The following is a 22,219-nucleotide window of genomic DNA, read 5'->3' on the forward strand; positions in this document are numbered from 1 at the left end:
CTGGTTATGGTGAGAAGGTCAAGGTGAGGGAAGACGGGGCAACTCCAGGGCACCTGGCAGGTGGCTGTGGACTCCCAGGGCAGTGCTCTCCCTGGCCCCACAGGTGCAGCAGTTCCCGCGGCCCCAGACTCTCCTCTCTGTCCCTGTAGCTCTGGGTGGTGCCCCCTGCCCCGGCCCCCTGCTTCGGTCTCCTTATGCAGAGGGACCACTCCCCGGGGGGCTGCACGATGCCGGTGAGTTCAGTGACATCACAGCTGCGAGCCGAGTGATCTGGGGGTACCTGCGTCACCTCACCCCACCCTGGCCAGGGCCACACTGCATCTGATCAGAGTGGGGCTCACAGGCAGAGCTCCACAGAGGCTGAGCCAGTCAGTGAGGGTGAGACGCGACTGCTGATGGGACAAAGGGGACCAGGTGTGGGAGGGGACTTGGGGATCCCAGGTCTCAGTGTGAGTTTACAGGTCTGGCCCCTGCCTCCGAGCCAACCAGTGGCTGCCCTGCACACTTGGCTGAAGCACCACCATGTGGAAGACCCCCGCCCCTGGCCCTGGGTACCACCTGTGTCTGTGTCCTGGAATACCGTGAGCCGACATGTGCTCTGAGCCTGGCTCTGGCCTGGGTGCCGGGGACACCGAGGGGCCAGGGCTGCCCAGGCCCCTCACGGGGACAGATACAGACACTGTGCATCAAGCATGCGGCACGGAACGGAGAGGAAACCATCGGGGTTTTAAGGGCCCAGACTGAGTTTTGAAGAACAAGTAAAGAGTCTCGTCTGAAAAACCTGCCAAGGGCTTGCCAGGCAGGGGGCACGCCAGGAAGGGGGCACAAATGAGGTGGTGGGATACAGCACAGTGCCACAGGGAACTTGTGGGCATGTGAGGCCGACAAACATTTTTCTGGATGGTCCCCTAGATGGGCAGTCGCCCCACCAGGCTTCCGGCCTGCCTCCCACAGGCGAGTCAACGTCTGGGGCTATGCCATCAGTCCCGCCCCCCACCACCTCGGGGAATCTGGAAGGGAAATATTGACACAACCACCCCCTCCCCAGACAGGAGATGACATTCGCGTTGACGGCGCGCGGGCACCAGCATATGGCTCCTGCTGCCGTGTTGGGGAACACGAGTGATTGCCACATAATGAGCTGCTCAGCACGCTGCCGGGGCCACCCCGCGGCCCGCGCCGCCCACTCACCATATCTGCTGTTAAACAGGATCTGCACGCACTCCCGCAGCGTGTTGATGTCCTCGGTCTCCTTTATGAAGGCGTCCCATTTCTCTATCAAAACACAGGAGGGACAAGTGAGGCCCGTCCGAGCAGGGACCCCATGGTCTGGAGGCCGCTGGCCTCTGTCCACCCACCGCATGGGTGTGCGCGGTTTCTGGGGTCCTGCCTGACTCTGTGCGACCCCATGGACTGCAGCACGCCAGGCCCCTCCGTCCACAGGATTCTCCGGGCAAGAATCTTGGAGTCGGTTACCACGCCCTCCTCCTCCAGGGGATCATCCCGACCCAGGGATCGAACTCATGTCTCCTGCATTACAGGTGGATTCTTTACCCACTGAGCCACCTGGGAAGCCCCTTGTCTGCCCCACGGGCAGTGTGTATTATGCAGGCACAGCCAGTCCATCCTGGGCCTTTCCTGAGTCCTGACCTTCAAAACCTAACCGTTACGTCTGGTGCACCTGGGTTCTCACCCAGCTTTGGCCTTGTCGCTGTCCCCTCGAACCCGCAGCCCTGCTGGCCTCTCCCACAAAGCCAAAGTCTCTGTCTCAATTTAGCGTGAGTCACTAAAGAGATATTTGGTTCATTAAAATTATAAAAGGAACATCTTTAATTTATTAAGTGGTTATCTGGGCTAAGTACTTTATACATATGTAACATCCTAATTGGGGCTTCCCAGGTGGCGCTAGTGGTAAAGAACCCTCCTGCCAACGCGGGAGATGTAGGAGATGCGGGTTCAATCCCTGGATCGGGAAGATCCCCTGGAGCAGGGCATGGCCACCCACTCCAGTATTCTTGCCTGGAGAATCCCACGGACAGAGAAGCCTGGCAGGCTACAGCCCATGGGGTCGCAAACAGCTGGACATGACAGAAGCAATTTAGCACGTAGTATCCTAATTAATCCCTCAGAACAATTTGTAAACATAGATAGCAAACGCAGCATTATTTCCATTTTGTATGTGGGAAAACTGAGTCTCAGACAGGCTGAGTAACTTGTCTGAGATCACCCCACTAGTACCTGGTTTCTTAACGAACCTCTCACCAAAGTGAGGCTGAGACCTCCACAAGGCAAAGCTGTTGCAAAGGCTTACTTCATCCTTTTTTTTTTTCGGTATAAGTGAATCCCACATTCTCCTGTCCCCTATACTGCGTGGTACTTAAAAAATGTGTTCACAGGACTTCCCTGGTGGTCCAGGGGCTAAGACTCTGGACTCGCAAAGTAGGGGACCTGGGGTTGATCCCTGGTTGGGGAACCAGATCCCACAAGCCACAACTAAGAGTTCACGAGCCCCAACTGAAGATCCTGCGTGCTGCAACGAAGACTCGCAGAGCCGAACAAACAAATAAATATATTCTTAAGAAGCCTCTCCCTTGCTTGAAAGGGCTGAAATTAAAACAAAAAATATCTATCCATCTGGCCACATATTTCTTGGACACCTGTTCTTTCACGAGGTGGAGTTTATTTCCTCTCTCTCCGTTTTGAGTATGAACTGGATGAAGTTCTTGGCTTCTTTTTATGGCCATGCCATGCAGCTTTCAGGATCTTAGTTCCCTGACCAGGGACTGAAGCTGCGCCTCTGCAGTGGAAGCATGGAGTCCTAACCACTGGACCGCCAGGAAAGTCCCAAATTCCTGGCTTCTATGGGTAGAACCAGAGAAGGCAATGGCACCCCACTCCAGTACTCTTGCCTGGAGAATCCCATGGATGGGGGAGCCTGGTGGGCTGCCGTCCATGGGGTCGCACAGAGTCAGACACGACTGAAGCGACTTAGCAGCAGCAATGGGTAGAACATGGCAGAAGGGACAAGTGATTTCTGAGGCTGGGTCATAAAAGATGTGTGGCTCCCTCCTTGCTCTCTCAGATCACCAATTCCAGGAAGCCAGCTGTCACATTGTGAGGGTACTCAAGCAGCCTGTAGAGGCCCATGTAGTAAGGAATACGAATCCTGCCAACAGCCACATGGGCGAGCTTGAGGTGGATCCTCCAACTAAGCCTTCAGATGATCACAGCCCCAGCTGACATCTTGATCAACAGCCTCATGAGAGATACCAAAACCATAGGCGCCTGGCTACATTGCTCCTGAATTCCTGACCCACAGAAACCATAAGGCATCAAGGCCTGGAGTTTTAAATTTGGGGGCAATTTGTTACACAGCACTGTGTAACTATTACATATTGGTTTTACGCACAAGTCCCTTGTGCAGTGCTGGTCCTCCTACCTCTCACAAAGACTCAGGGGACACACATCCATGTCGGGAAGCACCACCCCAGTCCTGGATCCCCACTCTGGACAGGGTGCTGCCACGGGCACTGCCCTACCTGACTTGTCATGGACGATGGAGAAGAGGATCCGCTTAGAGGCATGGACATTCTGAATGAGAGGACCGCCAGGACCAGTGGGCTTCTGTCCTGGACAAGGGAGCGGAAAGGTACAGGTTCAAGGTGGGCCCCAAGAGGCATTCCCCTAGATCTTGCCTGGGTGCACAGGTCGGGGCTCTGGGGTAACATTTCCCCCACAAATGAGAACCCAGAACTGAGCCCCGTGATCAAGAACTCAAGGCAGCTTCACTGACCAGAGGCCTGAGACATTCTGTAGCAGAGTCTGCTCTCTGGATGGCACACAGAGAAGGGCAGAATCCCAGGTCACCTTTTACAGGTGGGGACGCTTGTTTCAGGCATATAAGCCCTATCCTCCTGCTCAGCCCGCATGTCTGTGGAGGGGAGGGTGGACTCCCTTTTTCTCCCTCTCGTAACTTATAAGCACCTACTCTGTGCCAAGCATTGCACTCAGGGCTGTGGTACAGTGGTTCTCAAACTTGAGCACGCACTGGAGCCACCTGGCACATTTGTCCGTTTGCAGGTGGCTGGGCCCCACCCTAACGTGCTGGATTCAGCAGGCCTGCGGCTGCGCCCGAGAATGTGCACTGCCAGCGTGCTCTGCCATTTCTTCACGACAACAACCCAGCCGGACAGGTACTCTCAGCATCTCCATTTTACAGAGGAGGAGACTGAGGCTCAGAGAGGCAGAGAGATTTGCCCTGGGACACACAGCCACTATGTCGAGGGGCCAAAATAAGGACACAGGTCTTTCTCATGCCCAGTTCTCCCTTATGTTTCCAGTACCCCTAATTCCACACTGGGTATGCAGTAGGTGCTCATTAAATGCAAGGGCCTGATTGCCTACTCCCCCCCTCCAGAGACTCCCCCGGGGATCTTCTTGGGCATCTCTTGTCCCAAGTCACAGATGACTGGGCGGAGGCTGGGGTCTGACTGAGTCCAAGCCAGGATGCCAGTTGCCCCACCCCAGCCCCTGGCTCTGAGACGCCTCCTGTAGCCCTGAGCACCCCGACCTCCCCTGGGAAGCTGCCCCTGCAGGAGTGACCTCTGTCCCACTCCCAGACTCAGGAGCCCCAGAAGCAGCTTACCACAGCAGTCTGGGAAGTCCTGGGCAGCGGGGGCCTTGGGCTCCGGCCCGGGCCGGCCGAGGCCCAGGTCACTGGGGCCAAGCGGGCAGGCGGGCGCCTCCTGCTTGAGCTCCCGCACGGTGTGGTTGGGGAGGGCCGTGCTGTACAGGAAGCTGGCCACGGATGAGGAGGTGGCGGTGGGGGGCAGGTCCTGAGGTAGCCCCTTGGGGGTCTGGCCGTGCAGGCCACAGTCCCGAGCCCCCTTGGCTAGCAGAGAGACGCCATTCAGCTCCACCAGGGCCTTTGAGTCCCGCCCGCCATCCTCGAGCGGCCTGGGTGAAGCAAAGGACACGTGATGGCTGTGCACCCCCGTCCAGCCAGGGCTACGTCTGCCCCCAGCCCTCCCTGCAGAGAGCACGACAGCCTGTGAGGCACACGGGATGGGAGCGAATCCTCATTTACAGGCCGGGGTGCAGGCCTGGGTGGGGGTGTGCCATGTGCAGGGCCCCATGCCTGGGCTCTCCCCAAGAACCACCCATCGCATCCTTTCAGCTGCAGCCAATCAGCTTCCATCTCCTAACGCATCCCTCCTCCCTGGCCGCGGTGCCCTGATGGGTGACTCAGGCTGCTCCCCGGCTGACCGGGCAATCGGTACCCTCCCCCGCCCACCAGCCCCTAATGGAATCCTTGCTTGACAAGCCCAAGGAGCACCACGATGTGGCTTCCCGCCTCCACACAGGCTGTTCCTGATACCTGCGGGGCTGCCGTGGCTATTTCTTCCCCAGCTGAGCCTCTCTACACACAGAAGTCCCCGGGGAAGACTTCTGTGACCACACCTGGCTCGGAGCACGCTCTGTGCTTGCATTTCTGCCTCACTCCTGCCATCAGACTGGAAGCTCTTACAAGCAGGGACCCCGGTTGGGAATCTGAAGTCCCCTCCCCTCCGGCTGGGCCAGTGGCCACAGCACGGAAGCAAGTCACCGTCCGGCCCAGCCCCCATGGTCCGGTCACTGGCTCTCGGCCACTCCCAGGCCGGCGGCCTCACTCACCTCTTGAGCTTGAAGCGGATCCGGTGGCTGTGCTCCAGGATGGCCATGAGGGCCTTGGGGTCGTACTCGGCCGGCCTCCGGAAGGCCAGGCCCTCAGGCAGCCCCTGCACGGCCAGCAGCCCCGGCTCCCGGAGCAGCCGCTCGTATGGCAGTGGCACCACGCTGGCCCTGCCCAGGGCCTCGCCTGTGGGCACGGGGGGTGGAGGAGAGAGGCCTCATGAGAGGGCAGCCAGGACAGGGCGGGGGCCAGGTGCGCCCCAGAGCTGGGGCTGTGCTGAGCCACTCCCTACGGTGCCGGGTCCCCAGGAGACTGGACCCCACAGGCCCCTTTGCCTGCCAACCTCACAGACTGACCCCCCTGCAGGTGGAGCAGGCGGGGGCTGTGGACGGCCCCCCTGCGGCCGAGGGCCACGGCTGCCCATCAACAGGGTCTCCTGGCTCCCCTGCCACTCTCTTCTCCGGGCATCTGGGTGGAAGGGAAAGCAGGGCCGGGGGCTCAGGCAGGAGGTGAGGAGGGCGCGGTGAGAGACAGAGAACACACAGAGGAAGGGCAACTGCCAGAGGGAGGAAGGAGAAAGGATGAGAGAGGGGAGGGCAGGGGAGGAAGAGAGGGATGGAGAGGAAGCGAGAGACAGAACAGACAGACAGGCTGAGAAGATGGGCAAGAGCTTCCCTGGTGGGCCCGTGGTTAAGACTCCGCACTCCCTATGCAGGGGCGCAACTACCCCCCTACCCTGGCTGGGGTACTAAGTAAGATCCCACACTCCACATGCTGTGGCCAAAAAAAAGATGGCGAGCATGAGGGAAGCGGGGAAGGAAGGGGTGGCCAAGGGGCCTGGGCTCATGGGCTTCTGCCACCCCCCACCAGGAGCCAGAGGGCTTCCCAGGTGGCGCTAGTGGTAAAGAACCCGCCTGCCAATGCAGGAGACGTAAGAGATGCAGGCTCGATCCCTGGGTCGAGAAAATCCCCTGGAGGAGGAAATGGCAGCCCACTCCAGTATTCCTGCCTGGAGGATCCCATGGACAGAGGAGCCTGCTGGGCTACAGTCTGTGTGTGTGTGTGCCGAGTCGCTTCAGTTATGTCCGACTCTTTGCAACCTGTGGACTATGGCCTGCCAGGCTCCTATGTCCTTGGGATTCTCCAGGGAAGAATACTGGAGTGGGCTGCCCTAATCTCCTCCAGGGGAACTTCCCAACTCAGGGATCGAACCCGAATCTCCTATGTCTCTTGCACTGCATGTGGGTTCTTTACCACTGGTGCCACCTGGGAAGCCCAGGGCGCTAAGGTCCATGGGGTTGCAAAGAGTCGGACACGGCTGAAGCGACTGATGCACGGCACCAGGAGCCAGAAGGAAGCTGCGCCCCTAGTAGCCACACCTGACTCTGCCTGAAGCAGGCAGGCAGAGTCGGGGTACAGTGAGCAGGGGCACAGGGGCTCTGGGCATGTGCCCTGTATCTGGCAAGAGTGTCTGCAGTGAAACAGCCCACCACGCGTGACCATCCTCCCATCCCAGGGGGCCCCCGTGCCCACCAAGGCCTCCAGACCCTGACTCTTCTTGGTTTCCTTCTACTGACATCTAGAGTTCAGCAGGGTTTCCCCACTCGCCCAGACCTCTGCTCCAGAAAGCCAAAGGCTGCAGGAGGGGAAGGAATAACGCAAATGAGAAATAATGGGGGGCCCTTAGGGATGGAAGGGACCCGCCTGAGATCACCCAGGGAGCGTGGAGGTCACCACTGGGCCGGACACCTGGTGGCAACCTGACATGTCCTGAGGGAGGCCAGGCCTGCTCATCCCTTCCCCTTCTCCCACTCCAGGGGAACGACTTGGATGGCCAGTTAGCCTTCATTCAGTCATTCAACAAACACCCTCTGAGCTCCTGCTGTTGCTGGGTTCTGAAACTGCAGGCTAAGAACAGCAGAAAGTACAAGCAGGTCCCGGATCCTGGAGAGCAGCTGGGCGAGGCCACAGGGCACAGCGGTGCCCACAGGGGACCCTAACCCAGCTCAGAGCTGGGGGCTTCCTGGAGCTGAGCCTCAGAGAGCAATGCCATGTCCACCAGACAGAGGGGAGGGCCGGCCCGACAGGCACAGCAGAGCAAAGGTGAGGAGGTGTGAAATGAAGCCACAGTGAGTGGGAGAAGAGGAAGGGGGTCAGAAGGGCTGGAGGTGGGGTTGGCGGGCTGGGGTGGGGGCTGATGCCACATCCAGGGTGACGGGGAGCCCAAGAAGGGAGCAGAGGAAAGAGCTCTGTGGTCAGACCTGTGCTTTAGGAAGATGCCTGGCACAGGGCAGGTGGGGGAGCGGTAGGGAGCTGGAGGTTAGATCAGGGCAGGGATGGTGGTTCAAGGAAATGGGGCTGGGCTTGGAGATCCATGCCTGGGGATGCAGAATGGGGGAGAGCTGGGGGGTGAAGGGGAGAAGGCCCCCACGCCTTGAGGTTTTGCCCACGGCCTGCAATGGCGGGAGCGGGGCCTCCTCAGCTGGAGAGGGTGGGGCCGGGGGCTCCCACCCACCTGGGGGCCCCAAATGGAATGAGGAAGGATCTTACTATAAAGAACATCAAACACCTCCTCTACCATCTTCCGCAGAAGGTACACGTCCGAGCCATGTTCCAGGGCAGACCGTGGGACGTTCCGGCCGCCACCCTCACCCCGTGGCACCTTCTTGGGGTGCTCTGCCTCCGGCTCCTTCCACGGGGGCCCTCCTGCAGGACACAGAGCATGTGAGGCCGTGGTGAGTTCTCATCTCACCACCAGCCCAGTGAGCGGGGATGTCCCTGGCTTGGGTTGAGTCCTGCAGCTGGGCACGCAACACGGAGTGCCCACGGAGGAATGAATGAAGGATTAATGGGTGAGTGAGGTCTGCCCCAGCCGCCCTGCCTAGGGCCAGGCTGGTCATCTGAGTGCCCAGTGCCCAGCACAGGGCCCTCATCCCTGCTTACCTCTAACTCACCGGCTGACCCTGGGTAAGTCCCTTCCCTCTCCGGGCCTCAGTCTGTGAGCTCTCATCCAGGAGACTAGCTGGCCTGGGGCAAAACTGGGGTTCAACGAATGTCCAGTCCAGCACCCCTTTCTGTCTTAACCAGTCGAGGTCCTACCTCTCTGCTCTGCCAAATGGGGAGATGATGGGAACCCCAGCAGGAGGCTGAAGGGGGCTGTGAAGCACTTCATGCCAGGCTGGGCCAGGGTAGGGGCCTGGGAGCGTAGGGAGGATGCTAGAAACTTCGTTGGAAAGAGAATGAGAGGAGGGCCCAGGGGCCCCCCCTCTCAGCTTGGAGTCTGCTCTCCTTGGGGACCTGTGAGGCTTGAAATAAACCAGCCAAGTTCCCGGCGCTATAAATAGCGGCTCTGCCCGGCTCTGGGAAGCCAGGTGCACCTTCCCCAGGCTCCGCGCTGGCTCCCAGCCTGGTCCACTAGGCCAGACCCCGCCACTGCCCACCCTGCCCAGGCCCAGGTCTCCCGTCCAAGCCTGGAGAGGGGACAAGCTCTGAGAGCCGGGTGGGAGTGGGGTTTGGCTGGGGAAGCAGCTGGATCCTAGTAAGGATACTATGACGTGTCCCAGCACCGGGGGTCAGCCTTCCCAGAAATGGCTAACCCCAGAGTCCAGGACCTGGGGTGGGGTGATGAAAGGGCTACTGACAGCAAGGAAAACAATGGCTGGCGTTTACTGGGCATGAACTACGTGCCCGGCACTGTTCTAGGTGCTTGCCATGTATTATCCGTTTAATCCTCAGCTTGACCCAGGAGAGGGTAGTACCGTGGTCCCCTTTCACAGATGAGGAGACTAAGGCCCAGCAGGGGGCAGGGCTGGGACGCGGCCCCAGGCGTCTGGCTCCGGGGCCTGCTCTTAGCCCCAAGAATTCTGAGTCTTCCAAACCATGGGCTTGCATGCCCATGTGGGCTCTAACCTCCCAAGAGGGGAAACCAACCCCCCTCCCTGGGGAGCTCACCACCAAGCTGGGGCACCAGGCGTGCAGATGGAAGTTGTGGGCACAGGAGGAGTGCATGGAGTGGGCTTGGGGCAGCCACAGCCTGGGCGCTGGGTGGAGGGGCATGGATGAGGCCGGGAGGGGTGTGAGTCTGAAGGATAGGGGGCATCTGCCAGGCACAGGGGGGTGGGAGGGCCTGTCAGGAGGGAGGAACAGGAGGGACGGAGGTGGCGGTGAGCAGGGACACGCACGGAGCCGGGGTGTGCGCTTGGGCACCAGGGATGCAGGGAGGAGAGAACACAGAGGCCCGGCCTGCTTCTGAGGAGCCCTAGAGGCCCAGGCGGCACTGAAGAGTTGGGGGCTTCAGAGTGACCCCTCTGGATCGAGGCTACTGGCTCACAGCTCGGAGGGCTCATCTCTTCTGGGAGCAACAGGGGCCCTTGGCAGGGGTCCCAGAGGGTGCACAGGCTGCACCCCCCATTTAGAAAGGGCAGACCCCACCTCCATCACCCGTCGGCTGCGTTTCACACCCCCACCACCGTCCCCGGATACATTCACTGCATCTCATGTTCTCATCTGTAGACTGGGGGCAACTGTCCCCTGGGCCCGCTGGGAACTGCAGAGAGCTCCAGCGCCCAGCACTCTTCATCACCTCATCCCTAACTGCTCCCGTTTCTAGAGCATGCTCTACGTGGGGGACGAGTACCCAGTCACTTCATCCCCAGGGGCCTCCAGGAGGCGGTTCCAAGATTCTGTTACCGAGACAGGGTCAGCGCCAGCCTCCCAGGGCTGATGTCAGGATGAAGGAGTTAGTGCTTCAAGGGTGTTGCACACAGCAGGCGCTCAATAACTATTAGCCGAGCACGTGGACTCAGTCCCCGCGTCAGGGATGCACAGGAATGGGGCCACAGCGCTGGGCCTCAGTGTCCCCTTCTGTCCCTGAGCGGATGGAGGCGGCTGCGTCTGGATCGCCCAGGGCTGGGTCGGCTTGTCTCTCTTGCCCGAGGGACTGCAGTGTGATTCCACCCCGACAATGCCACGTTGGGAAGCCTGCACCCACCCTGCTTGCCCCGTGTCTCCCCCGACACAGGACGGTCACCTGGCGTCGTGTCAGGGACCCAGTGAGGTGCCAGCTCTCCCGTCCTCCAGGACGGAGGGCCCCGGCCCTCTGGAGCCCCGAGTACTCACGGCAGAACCTGAGGAAGTCTGACTGCAGCTCCTTGCGTGCGTTCAGGAACATTCTCCCCTTTTCGGTGCCGACCACGAAGGCGCTCTCATCATGCACGGCGACGCAGGCCACCTCGGCATTCAGCTTGGAGAGCGCTGAGCACTGCGCGGGGAGCAGGGATGTGAGCCCGGGAAAGGGCCCCCAACTCCGGACACCCCCAGGGCTAGATTTGGGGGGATGAGAGCTGAGGCCCCAGCTGCCTGAGATCCTCCTTGCAGCTCAAAGTCTTGGGTTTTAGATGCTGCAGTGGGAATTAATGAATGACCCCCATAGAGCTTGGCCAAGGTCGGGGAAGAGGACAGGTTATGGTTTCTGGAGGAGGACAAAGGCACACAAGGTCTATGTCCCACCCCCAGGCCCTCCTGCTCCTGGTGGGCTTCTGGCCTCAGGCCTGGCCCCAGCCCAGAGGCAATCCTGTCCTGGGCTCTAAGTCCCCGATGAGGAGGTGGGACGGGTTCTAGGAGAATCAAGGCTAGATTTAGGCTTTAATCCTGCACCAGCTTCTTTCTAAAAGTCATGCCCTCCTCTGGGCCTCAGTTTCTCAGTCTGTAAAATGGAGACAAACCATCCAGATCCCAGCGGTGCAATGGCCTTGTACTGGGGATTCAATGGGGCCTGGCTGGTGGGAATGAATCTCTAAATCAGGGCAGCCAGTGCAGGGATGAGGCAAAGAGGTTCTTTCTACAGCCCCAGAGTTGAGACTGGTGGGCCTAGGGCACAGGAAGTCCTAACACGGAGGCCCTGCAACCAAAACCACCAGCATCTCAGGCCTCTGACCCACCTCACTGGGAAAGCCTGCCGGCAAAGCTCGTGGCATGCGGTAGTCAGTCAGTCAGTTCAGTCGCTCAGTTGTGTCCAACTCTTTGCGACCCCATGGACTGCAGTACACCAGGCTTCCCTATCCGTCATCAACTCCCGCAGCTTGCTCAAACTCATGTCCACTGAGTCGGTGATGCCATCCAACCATCTCATCCTTGATCACCCCCTTCTCCTTCTGCCCTCAATCTTTCCCAGCATCAAGGTCTTTTCCAATGAGTCAATTCTTTGCATCAGATGGCCAAAGTCCTGGAGCTTTAGCTTCAGCATCAGTCCCTCCAATGAATATTCAGGACTGATTTCCTAGCGACTTAGCAGCAGCAGCAGCAGCAGCAGCAGCGTCTGATAGTGTCGGATTTTATCTCAGTTAGCGCTCTGTGGACAGTCAGAAGTCTGGCTTCTAATCACAATTCCGCTGCTATGTGATCTAAGCGAGGTTCTAGATTTAAGAGCCTAGATCTGATAGATAGAGTGCCTGATGAACTGCGGAATGAGGTTCGTGACATTGTACAGGAGACAGGGATCAAGACCATCCCCATGGAAAAGAAATGCAAAAAAGCAAAATGGCTGTCTGGGGAGGCCTTACAAATAGCTATGAAAAGAAGAGAGGCGAAAAGCAAAGGAGAAAAGGAAAGATATAAGCATCTGAATGCAGAGTTCCAAAGAATGGCAAGAAGAGATAAGAAAGCCTTCTTCAGCGATCAACGCAAAGAAATAGAGGAAAAGAACAGAATGGTAAAGACTAGAGATCTCTTCAAGAAAATTAGAGATACCAAGGGAACATGCAAAGATGGGCTCGATAAAGGACAGAAATGGTCTGGACCTAACAGAAGCAGAAGATATTGAGAAGAGGTGGCAAGAATACACAGAACTGTACAAAAGATCTTCACGACCCAGATAATCACGATGGTGTGATCACTCACCTAGAGCCAGACATCCTGGAATGTGAAGTCAAGTGGGCCTTAGAAAGCATCACTATGAACAAAGCTAGTGGAGGTGATGGAATTCCAGTTGAGCTGTTTCAAATCCTGGAAGATGATGCTGTGAAAGTGCTGCACTCAATATGCCAGCAAATTTGGAAAACTCGGCAGTGGCCACAGGACCGGAAAAGGTCAGTTTTCATTCCAATCCCAAAGAAAGGCAATGCCAAAGAATGCTCAAACTACCGCACAATTGCACTCATCTCACATGCTAGTAAAGTAATGCTCAAAATTCTCCAAGCCAGGCTTCAGCAATACGTGAACCGTGAACTTCCTGATGTTCAAGCTGGTTTTAGAAAAGGCAGAGGAACCAGAGATCAAATTGCCAACATCCGCTGGATCATGGAAAAGCAAGAGAGTTCCAGAAAATCATCTATTTCTGCTTTCTTGACTATGCCAAAGCCTTTGACAGTGTGGATCACACTAAACTGTGGAATTCTGAAAGAGATGGGAATACCAGACGACCTGACCTGCCTCTTAAGAAATATGTATGCAGGTCAGGAAGCAACTTAGAACTGGACATGGAACAACAGACTGGTTCCAAATAGGAAAAGGAGTATGTCAAGGCTGTATACTGTCACCCTGCTTATTTAACTTATATGCAGAGTACATCATGAGAAACGCTGGACTGGAAGAAACACAAGCTGGAATCAAGATTGCTGGGAGAAATATCAATAAACTCAGATATGCAGATGACACCACCCTTATGGCAGAAAGTGAGGAGGAACTAAAAAGCCTCTTGATGAAAGTGAAAGTGGAGAGTGGAAAAGTTGGCTTAAAGGTCAACATTCAGAAAACGAAGATCATGGCATCTGGTCCCATCACTTCATGGGAAATAGATGGGGAAACAGTGTCAGACTTTATTTTTCTGGGCTCCAAAATCACTGCAGATGGTGACTGCAGCCATGAAATTAAAAGATGCTTCCTCCTTGGAAGAAAAGTTATGAACAACCTAGATAGCATATTCAAAAGCAGAGACATTACTTTGCCAACTAAGGTCCGTCTAGTCAAGGCTCTGGTTTTTCCAGTAGTCATGTATGGATGTGAGAGTTGGACTGTGAAGAAGGCTGAGCGCCAAAGAATTGATGCTTTTGAACTGTGGTGTTGGAGAAGACTCTTGAGAGTCCCTTGGACTGCAAGGACATCCAACCAGTCCATTCTGAAGGAGATCAGCCCTGGGATTTCTTTGGAAGGAATGATGCTAAAGCTGAAACTCCAGTACTTTGGCCACCTCATGCAAAGAGTTGACTCATTGGAAAAGACTCTGATGCTGGGAAGGATCGGGGGCAGGAGGAGAAGGGGATGACAGAGGACGAGATGGCTGGATGGCATCACGGACTCGATGGACGTGAGTTTGAGTGAACTCTGGAGTTGGTGATGGACAGGGAGGCCTGGCGTGCTGCAATTCATGGGGTCACAAAGAGTCGGACACGACTGAGTGACTGAACTGAACTGACACCCTCTCTGGGCCACGATCATGCCTTAAGTGGCAGCTCCAGCCGGGAGTCACCCTGGTGAGGAAGCTGGAGACATCTCAGGGCCAGCAAGACTGTCCCCTGGGGCAGGGATGGTGTTCATTTCCTCTCTCTAAGATTAAAACCAAACCCTGCCGATCCTTTTCCCCGAGGCAACATGGTAAAACAAACAAACAAACAGATTCAGCTGTCTCCAAGGGGAGGCCACCAGGGCTGGAGGCGAGCCTCTGCTATGTGGTCACTTCACAGCCGAAGAAGGTGAGGTCACTGCGGGGACTGGATTCACCCAGAGGCACAGAGAATGGGGGTCACAAGGAAACTTCTGGAAAAAGGTCACAGACTGGATAGGGGGAGGTGATGAGCAGACAGCACTTTGCCCCCTGACCCCCTCCACCGCAGACTGCCTGAGGACCCGGCTCAAGGGCTGGAGGGTGCCAGCAGAGTTAAGGCACTGTCAATCAAGTGCCACTGCCATCCACGAGGGTCCCTCAGGACACCTGTAAAGGCCTCGTTGCAGGGTGGTGGGGGAGTCTGTCCTGGTCATGGTACGAGGACAGAGGGCCATCAGCTCCTCCAAGGAGTCTCTGAAACACCCTCCACAGCAGCACTGCCAGCAGTACTCCATCATGTCCGACTCTGCGACCCCTTGGACTGAAGCCCACCAGGCTCCTCTGTCCATGGGATTCTCCAGGCAAGAATACTGGAGCAGGTTGCCATTCCCTTCTCCAGGGGATCTTTCAAACCCAGGTCTCTGGCACTGCAGGCCGATTCTTTGACGCTGAGCCATTGGAGATGGTCCCCTAGAATTTCTGCAGTGACGGAGATGTTCTATTTCTACACTGTCTGATAACATGACCACTAGCCACATGTGGGCCCCCCAAGCTCCAGAAATGATGCTTAGTGTAATGGAGTCACTGAAATAGTTTATCTGGTTATTCATAAACATTTATTTGGCTGCTCCGGGTCTTAGCTACGGCACAAGGGATCTGTGAACTTGGCTGCAGCATATGGGATCTTTAGTTCCCTGACCAGGGATTGAACCTGGGCCCCCTGCATTGGGAGCATAGTCCTATCCACTGGACCACATGGGAAGCCCCAGGGAGGGACACTTGTGACCATCCCAGGGATGGGACTTGAAGTGCGAGAGGTGACGAAATGAAGACAAAGGGTGAGGGGACGAGAGCTGAGGTTTCACAGGCTTGATCTCACTTAAGTCTCCTGCCTGCTTGGAAGGGCAGAGGCCTTGGGGCAGGTGGGGGACACTGAGGCCTAGATCGGCAGGGCTCCTGTGAGCACCAGAGTTACGAGGGCCGGCTGTCCCACTGCCCCCTGGGGCACTCACCATGGAATCTAAGGCAGACACGAGGCTGGTGATGATCTCGTCTTTGCGGGCGAAGGCGGAGGTCCAGCGGTCAGGCCCGCAGCCGTTGGCGGGGATGTCACAGCGCTTTCCCAGCAAGGCCATGGTTGCCTGGATGGATGGAGGGAGGGAGGCGGGGAGCAGGCGGAGGTGGGCGGGGCGGGACACACATAGCGTCTGTCCCCCCCATAACCCGCCGAGCCCCCGAGACCACCTCCACCTCCCAGGTGGGACGAGTCAAGGACTGGTCTTCTCCCCCAAGGGTCTTCCATGCATGAAGGACTCTGAGCTCTAACCGGCCCGGCGCCGCTGCAGCCTGCACGGTGCGCACAGGTGTGGGAGACAGGCGGCAGAGTAACCGAGGGCTTGTCTCCCCAAGTCTGCACCCCGGAGCCAAGCCCAGTGTCAGGAGCAGTCTGCCTGGCAGGCCCTAAATGCCAGCTCTCCCCCCACACACTGCTCTGGCCTGCCCCGCCCTTGCTCACACACCCTCCATAGCTCCCTACTACCCACGCTAGCTCTCGACTCCTCAGCTTGGTATTCCAGGATCCAGACTTGTCCCTTGCCTCAGCTCCTCCTTATACCCCCATGCTCTGAGTCCTCTAAATGTCACCATCCTCCAGACATATGCCCACCCTTTATGGGTCTTCAGTTGTCACTGGTTCTATTGTCCAAATGCCCTCCCTGGCCCCTTTGGCATCCATTGACTGCCTCCTTAGCTTTAAAAAAAAAAAATTATTATTATTTTTAGTATTTGGTCACGCTGCACAGCATGGTGGTGGCAGGGGTGGGGGGGGGGTCGGTCTTAGATCTCTTACCAGGGATTGAATCCCTGCCCCCTGAATTGGAAAGTGGAGTTTTAACCACTGGACCGTCAGGGAAATCCCTGCCCCCTTAGCTTTCAATTGTCACCTCTGCTGGGAAGGCTCCCTGGATTGCCCCCTCTCCTACCCCTTCCTTCCCATGATGGGCCAGGCATCACTGGCCTCCCCTCTGTCCCTAAGCAACCCCATCACAGTTCCCAGGGGCAAGGCTGCTGCTGCCCCAAGGCTGTGGAGCTTCAGTCTACTTCCTGGCTGTCAGGACTGAGTCTCAGGAGTGCAGAGAGATACAGCAGGACAGAGGCCCCTTCATCCCAGAGGAGGTTTCTCCAAGACAGGACTTTGCCCCTTGTCATGAGACTTCTGGAGGAAAGAGGTGGGGTGCCCTCAGATCAGGGCCCCGTATCGGGGCTGCACCTGGCGGGGACAGGCCTGCTGGTCCTAAATCACCCGGCCAGGCCAGGGCCCCACTAGATAACAAAGGTCAGCCTCCCTTGCCCCCTCCCCACCCCCCATCCACCCTGCCCCTCCCTTTCCTGACCGCAGGAATCGGGTCCAAGGATCCCTTCCCCAGAATGCCCCAGTGCCAGCATCTTCCTATGGGCCACCTGCCCCCTCGTCAGTCCAAGCAAAGGAGAGAGCAGAGAGCAGAGACAGGGACCCTCGACCCCCTGCCCAGGCTCAGGCCTTCTAGTGCTCTGTACAGAGGCCCCAGGCGGCCAGTTCCGGTGAGGGAGGAGCAAGCAGAGCTGCAAGTGCCAGAAGGAGTCTGTGAGTCCTGCCCTGCTGGCTTCCTGGCGGGGCGGGCGTCTGTGCACAAAACTGGGGCCGGGGGTTGGAGAGCCCCAGCAGGTGACAGCTGGGCCTGCTGCCTTGGTGCTAAGTCCAGAGCGTCTTCTGCCACCAGAGCTGCCCACCCACCAGGCCATAAACTCTATGAGGGCAGGGACTGGTCAGCCAATTCCTGCTGCACCCCAAGGACCCAGCTCAGTGTGGTCCAAACCAGACTGTGGCCTTTTAGTGGATCGTGAAATCGATGACACAGAACAGCAAATGTCAGAGCCTGTCACACGTGACATGGTGAGATGTGTCCAAATTCAATGATGGAAACATTCAAAGGAATCAGGGATACGCTAGAGCTTTTCTCACGAAATTAAGACACTTGCTCCTTGGAAGAAAAGCTATGACAAACCTAGACACCATATTAAAAAGCAGAGACATCGCTTTGCCGACAAAGGTCCATACAGTCAAAGCTATGGTTTTTCTAGTAGTCATGTATGGATGTGAGAGCTGGACCATAAAGAAGGCTGAGCGCTGAAGAATGGATGCTTTCGAATTGTGGTGTTGGAGAAGACTCTTTAGAGTCCCTTGGACTGCAAGGAGATCAAACCAGTTAATCCTAAAGGAAAGCAACCCTGAATATTTATTGGAAGGACTGATGCTGAGGCTGAAGCTCCAATACTTTGGCCACCTGATGTGAAAAGCCGACTCACTGGAAAAGATCCTGATGCTGGGAAAGACTGAAGGCAGGAAGAGAAAGAGGTGACAGAGGATGAGACGGTTGGATGTCATTAACTCAATGGACTTGAGTTTGAGAAAACTGTGGGAGAAAGTGAAGGACGGGGAAGCCTGGCGTGCTGCAGTCCATGGGGGTCACAAAGAGTCGGACACAACTTAGTGATGGGACAACAAGAGCTTGGCCCTGGACACTGTCCTGGCCCAAGCTGGCTACTTAGTTGTAGATAAATATTAATTTTAATAACTGGCCAGGTCAGCAGTTGCCCTAAGTGAGTATGGGTTCACGTCTAAATGTTTATGAAATGTATTTATTCTCCTAGGTTGTCTTACCTAAGGGGGAAAAAAATCCACAATTACAGTCAAATGTTTTAATGTCCCATTATCAGTAACTTTGATAACAAGCAGACAGGAAAGCTATGGAACATTTGAAATGCACTATCAACCGTCTCTTTTTTTTTGGCCGCATGGCATGTAGGATCTTAGTTCCCCAAGCAGGGATTGCGCTCACACCCCTTGCAGCAGATGTGAGGCATATCACCCACTGCACAAGTTGTTGCCTTACTTTTTAATAAAAGCTTGAAACTGGCAGCATTCAGGGACGCTGAGGGTTATGCCAGGCCCTGGATAGGACATGCTAATGGACCAAACAGCAGCCAGGGGCTTTCTGCGACACGAAGCCTAATCTGGGGGTATTGCAAGAGCAGCTGAAAGGTTGGCCTGACTGGGGTGCATGGAGCCTTGCCCCCTCCCCTCAGCCACCCCCCTGCCCTCCCCAGTCCCTTCAGCCACATCCAGAAAGGCCTCAGGCTGCCAGCCTCCCAGCTGCTGGGGCGCAAATCAAATCAGGGCAAAGCAGGAGGCACCAGACAGTGCTCCAGGCCTGGCCTCCGGGTCGCCCCAGACGGCTGCCGGCTCCTTCCGGCAAAGGTCCTAATCCGTTTAGGAAGGAGCCAGGGACTCAGGGAAGGAGGAGGGGAGTGCGGAGGGGGCTGCGCTGTGGGTCGTCCCCTGATTCCTTGTCCATCATGCTTCCAGGACAGAGAAGATTCTCCTGAGCTCCTGAGAGGGGCAGGTTCCTGTGGCTTGAGCTGCTGCCGGTGGAAGAGGGGTCGCCCAGAGTGCTGGAACAGGTTGGGAGCTATGAGCCTGGAACCATGCATATGTGGTGAGACCTAGCCCTGGGGCTGCCAGAACCACACGGTGGGGGGGAAGGGGGGGTCAACCATTGAAAGCCCCTATTTTCTCACATGCAAGGTGGAAAAAGTGAAAGTGAAGTCGCTCAGTAGTGTCCCACTCTTTGCGACCCCATGGATTGTAGCCTGCCAGGCTCTTCTGTCCATAGGATTCTCCAGGCAAGAATACTAGAGTGGGTTGGCATTCCCTTCTCCAGGGGATCTTCCCGACCCAAGGATCGAACCCAGGTCTCCCACATTGCAGGCGAGACTCTTTACCATCTAAGACACCAGGGAATCCCAATGTAAGGCATAAGGTGAGAAATGTGTCAGGTGGGGCTACTTCTAATCTGAAAATGAGGGAGAAGAAAACCACCCAATAAGATCAACAGACTGCACAGAACAGAGAGCATGGAGTATGCCAGCTGAGCAGGAGGCAAGTGACTCAGAAAGTACAGGAGACGGTCCCTGGGGGGAACGGATGGGAGGCCAACGTCTGAGCCACGACACAGGTCACATGCCAGCAAGGATGGGGACACGATGAGGCTAGAGCAGCTAAGGGCTGCTCTATGTCACCCAGAGAGGCCATCAGAAGTGGCATCCCCAGTGACTGGTTCCCAACCTGGGGCACAAGCAGCAAGGAAGCCCTGAATGACAAGGGACTTCCACTCACACCCAGGTTCCTTGGGGGACAAGGTCTGCGGGGGCCGAGAGGCAGCAGTGGGGCTGTGATCATCCCACCACAAACATTTCTCCCAGGGTACCAGGGCCACACACCTGGCTTCTCCACCAGAGGCCCTCTCCCCGCCCCTGTCCCATTCCCTCCCTGGCCAGGAGGCAAGTCCATGGAATTCTCCAGGCCAGAATACTGGAGTGGGTAGCCTTTCCCTTCTCCAGGGGATCTTCCCAACCAAGGGATCGAACCCAGGTTTCCCACACTGCAGGCGGATTCTTTACCAGCTAAGTCACCAGGGAAGCCCAAGAATACTGGGGTGGGTAGCCTATCCCTTCTCCAGCAGATCTTCCTAACCCAGGGATTGAACCCGGGTCTCCTGCATTGCAGGCGGATTCTTTACCAGCTGAACTATCAGGGAAGCCCATTCCCTTGTGGCTCAACTGATAAAGAGCTATAATTACAGAAAAGTCGTTCAGTCGTGTCCGACTCTTTGCGACCCCATGGACAGTAGCCTACCAGGCTTCTTCATCCATGGTATTTTCCAGGCAAGAATACTGGAGTGGGTTGCCATTTCCTTCTCCAGGCAACTAGTAAAGAATCCGCCTGCAATGCAGGAGACTTAGGTTCGATCCCCTGGAGAAGGGATAGGCTACCCACTCCAGTATTCTGGCCTAGAGAATTCCATGGACTGTGTAGTCCATGGGGTCGCAAAGAGTGGGCCACGACTGAGCAACTTTCACTTTCTTTCGGCTTACACATCATCTATTCGCTGGTGCTTCTCCACCTCTCTCCCTCCTCTCCTGAGATGCTGTCTCCTCCACGTCAACTGTTCAGTGCCCAACAAGCAATCCAAACACAACACAGCCCACATTCCCCACTCAGATCCTCTCCTCTCCTGCCATCAGCTCAGATGCAGCTGGACACCGAGGGACCTCATCCCCGAGTCCCACCTCTCTCACCCCTGAAACGATCCGGGGTGGGGGGCAGGGAGTCCCGCAAGCTCAGCTGTGGAACGCACCCAGGTCTGCCTGCTTCTCGCCACCTCCCTGTCCAGGCCGCCCTCCTCGCTCACCCACTCTGTGGCAATGGCCTCTCACGGGTCTCCCTGACCACCTCCTGCCCCCACAGGCCCCCTGCAAACAGCAGCCACATCATCTCACGTGGCTTTCCCACTAAGAAGCTTCCAGGGGGTTCCCACCACTGGCAGAAGGTCACCTCCCTGAGCGGTAGGCCCGTGGGCCCCAGGCCCGTCTGCCCCTTTCCTCGCAGCTCCAGCCCCACTGTACTGGGCTCCAGCGCCACCCTCTTTCCGTTGCCCAGACACACCATGTGCGCCCCTTGGGGGGCTTGGACTCGGCTCCTCCAGGAGAGAAGGTTCTGGCAGGTCGCGATGTTCTCCCGTTGCCCCCTTCGCTCCATCAGCTCCCTGACCCAGCAGCCACATGGCAGCCCACCCCCATCTCTTCATTCATTTCCTTCATAGTGTCTGAAGCGACCTGCTCACGTGCTTCCTGCCAGATTTCCCCAACTGGAACTCGGCTCCGGGAGACGGGAGGGTGTCTGCTTTACTGTATTTTCACTGCCTCAAACGCCTGGTTGAGTTTTCAAGGACACTCAACGAATATTAGGGGAGTTAGGGACTTCCCTAGCTCCAGGGTCCAGGGGTTAGGACTCTGAGCTCCCACTGTATGAGTTCGATCCCCAACTGGGGAACTAAGATCCAGCAAACTGCATGGGGTAATAACAAATGTGATGGTCAGCCACTTTAGCTGGGAGCCAGGACGTTCAAAAGATATTGTCCAGCAATGACAGGCTTGCCTGGCTCCCAACAGGTAATCTGGGGGATTGCAACTTTGAATGTATTTGGATCACGGAGGAGGAATGGTCCAGAAACTGAAAGTGAGGGACCCGACAGGCGTCCTGTACAGGCGCTCCTGCCAGTGTGGTCCCAGGACTGGCAGCATCAGCACCACCTCAATGCTTGTCAGAACGTCCAGGGTGGCTCACCCGCCCACGTGAGCATCCTTCCTTGCTACATCAGCCTTCCATCACAGAGACTCGCCTAAGGCCCCAGTCAGTGGGTAGTGAGGATGAGGCCTGTCCATCTGTCTCTCTGACCCCAAACCTGGTCCTTTCCCCTCAACGTGCGCCATGAGGACTCTACTGCTCACACCTGCCAGGATGCAGGAAGCAGGAAGATCAGCTGATGGAATCGACAGCTGATGCTCAGCCAGACTGACCAGCTCGCCCTGATTTGCCTGGGACTGTCCCGGTTTTAGCACAGAATCCCCTTAGTCCCAGGCAGAGTGGTCTCCCCAGGACACAGGCATCAGGAAGACCAGGAGCCCAGACACCCCTCTTGGCCACTGAGAACAAGGACAGACACCAAATAAAGGAGACAAAGCCACGGACAATAGGTCCTGCCTTTGGGTCCAAAATACCCAACTTCATCTAGAGATGAGAGAGGGTCTGGGGAGCTCCTCAGGGGAGGGGACAAAAGGGGGGTCTCCCAGAGGAGGGGGGGCGCTGCTTCATCCAGGAGATCACAGCAACGGGGAGGAAGCCACTCTCC

At 56.8% G+C, this 22,219-nt stretch overlaps 1 protein-coding gene across 12 annotated transcripts in view; it reads right to left on the reverse strand.

Annotated features, from left to right (window-relative positions):
* Positions 1-22,219, reverse strand: part of GTF2IRD1 (GTF2I repeat domain containing 1) — a 119,237-nt gene that overhangs the window by 63,756 nt on the left and 33,262 nt on the right. For all 12 annotated transcript variants that reach the window (XM_060405903.1, XM_060405901.1, XM_042240361.2 and 9 more), the window contains exons 2-8: positions 15,443-15,571; positions 10,790-10,931; positions 8,222-8,377; positions 5,674-5,857; positions 4,646-4,956; positions 3,540-3,629; positions 1,192-1,275 (exon numbers count right to left, since the gene is read on the reverse strand). In XM_060405903.1, coding sequence (XP_060261886.1) covers positions 1,192-1,275; positions 3,540-3,629; positions 4,646-4,956; positions 5,674-5,857; positions 8,222-8,377; positions 10,790-10,931; positions 15,443-15,565 — 1,090 coding nt within the window. In that variant the 5' untranslated portion in view covers positions 15,566-15,571. The remainder of the gene's footprint in view (positions 1-1,191; positions 1,276-3,539; positions 3,630-4,645; positions 4,957-5,673; positions 5,858-8,221; positions 8,378-10,789; positions 10,932-15,442; positions 15,572-22,219) is intronic.

This window comes from Ovis aries, chromosome 24, assembly GCF_016772045.2.
Source record: "Ovis aries strain OAR_USU_Benz2616 breed Rambouillet chromosome 24, ARS-UI_Ramb_v3.0, whole genome shotgun sequence".
Classification (NCBI taxonomy): domain Eukaryota; kingdom Metazoa; phylum Chordata; class Mammalia; order Artiodactyla; family Bovidae; genus Ovis; species Ovis aries.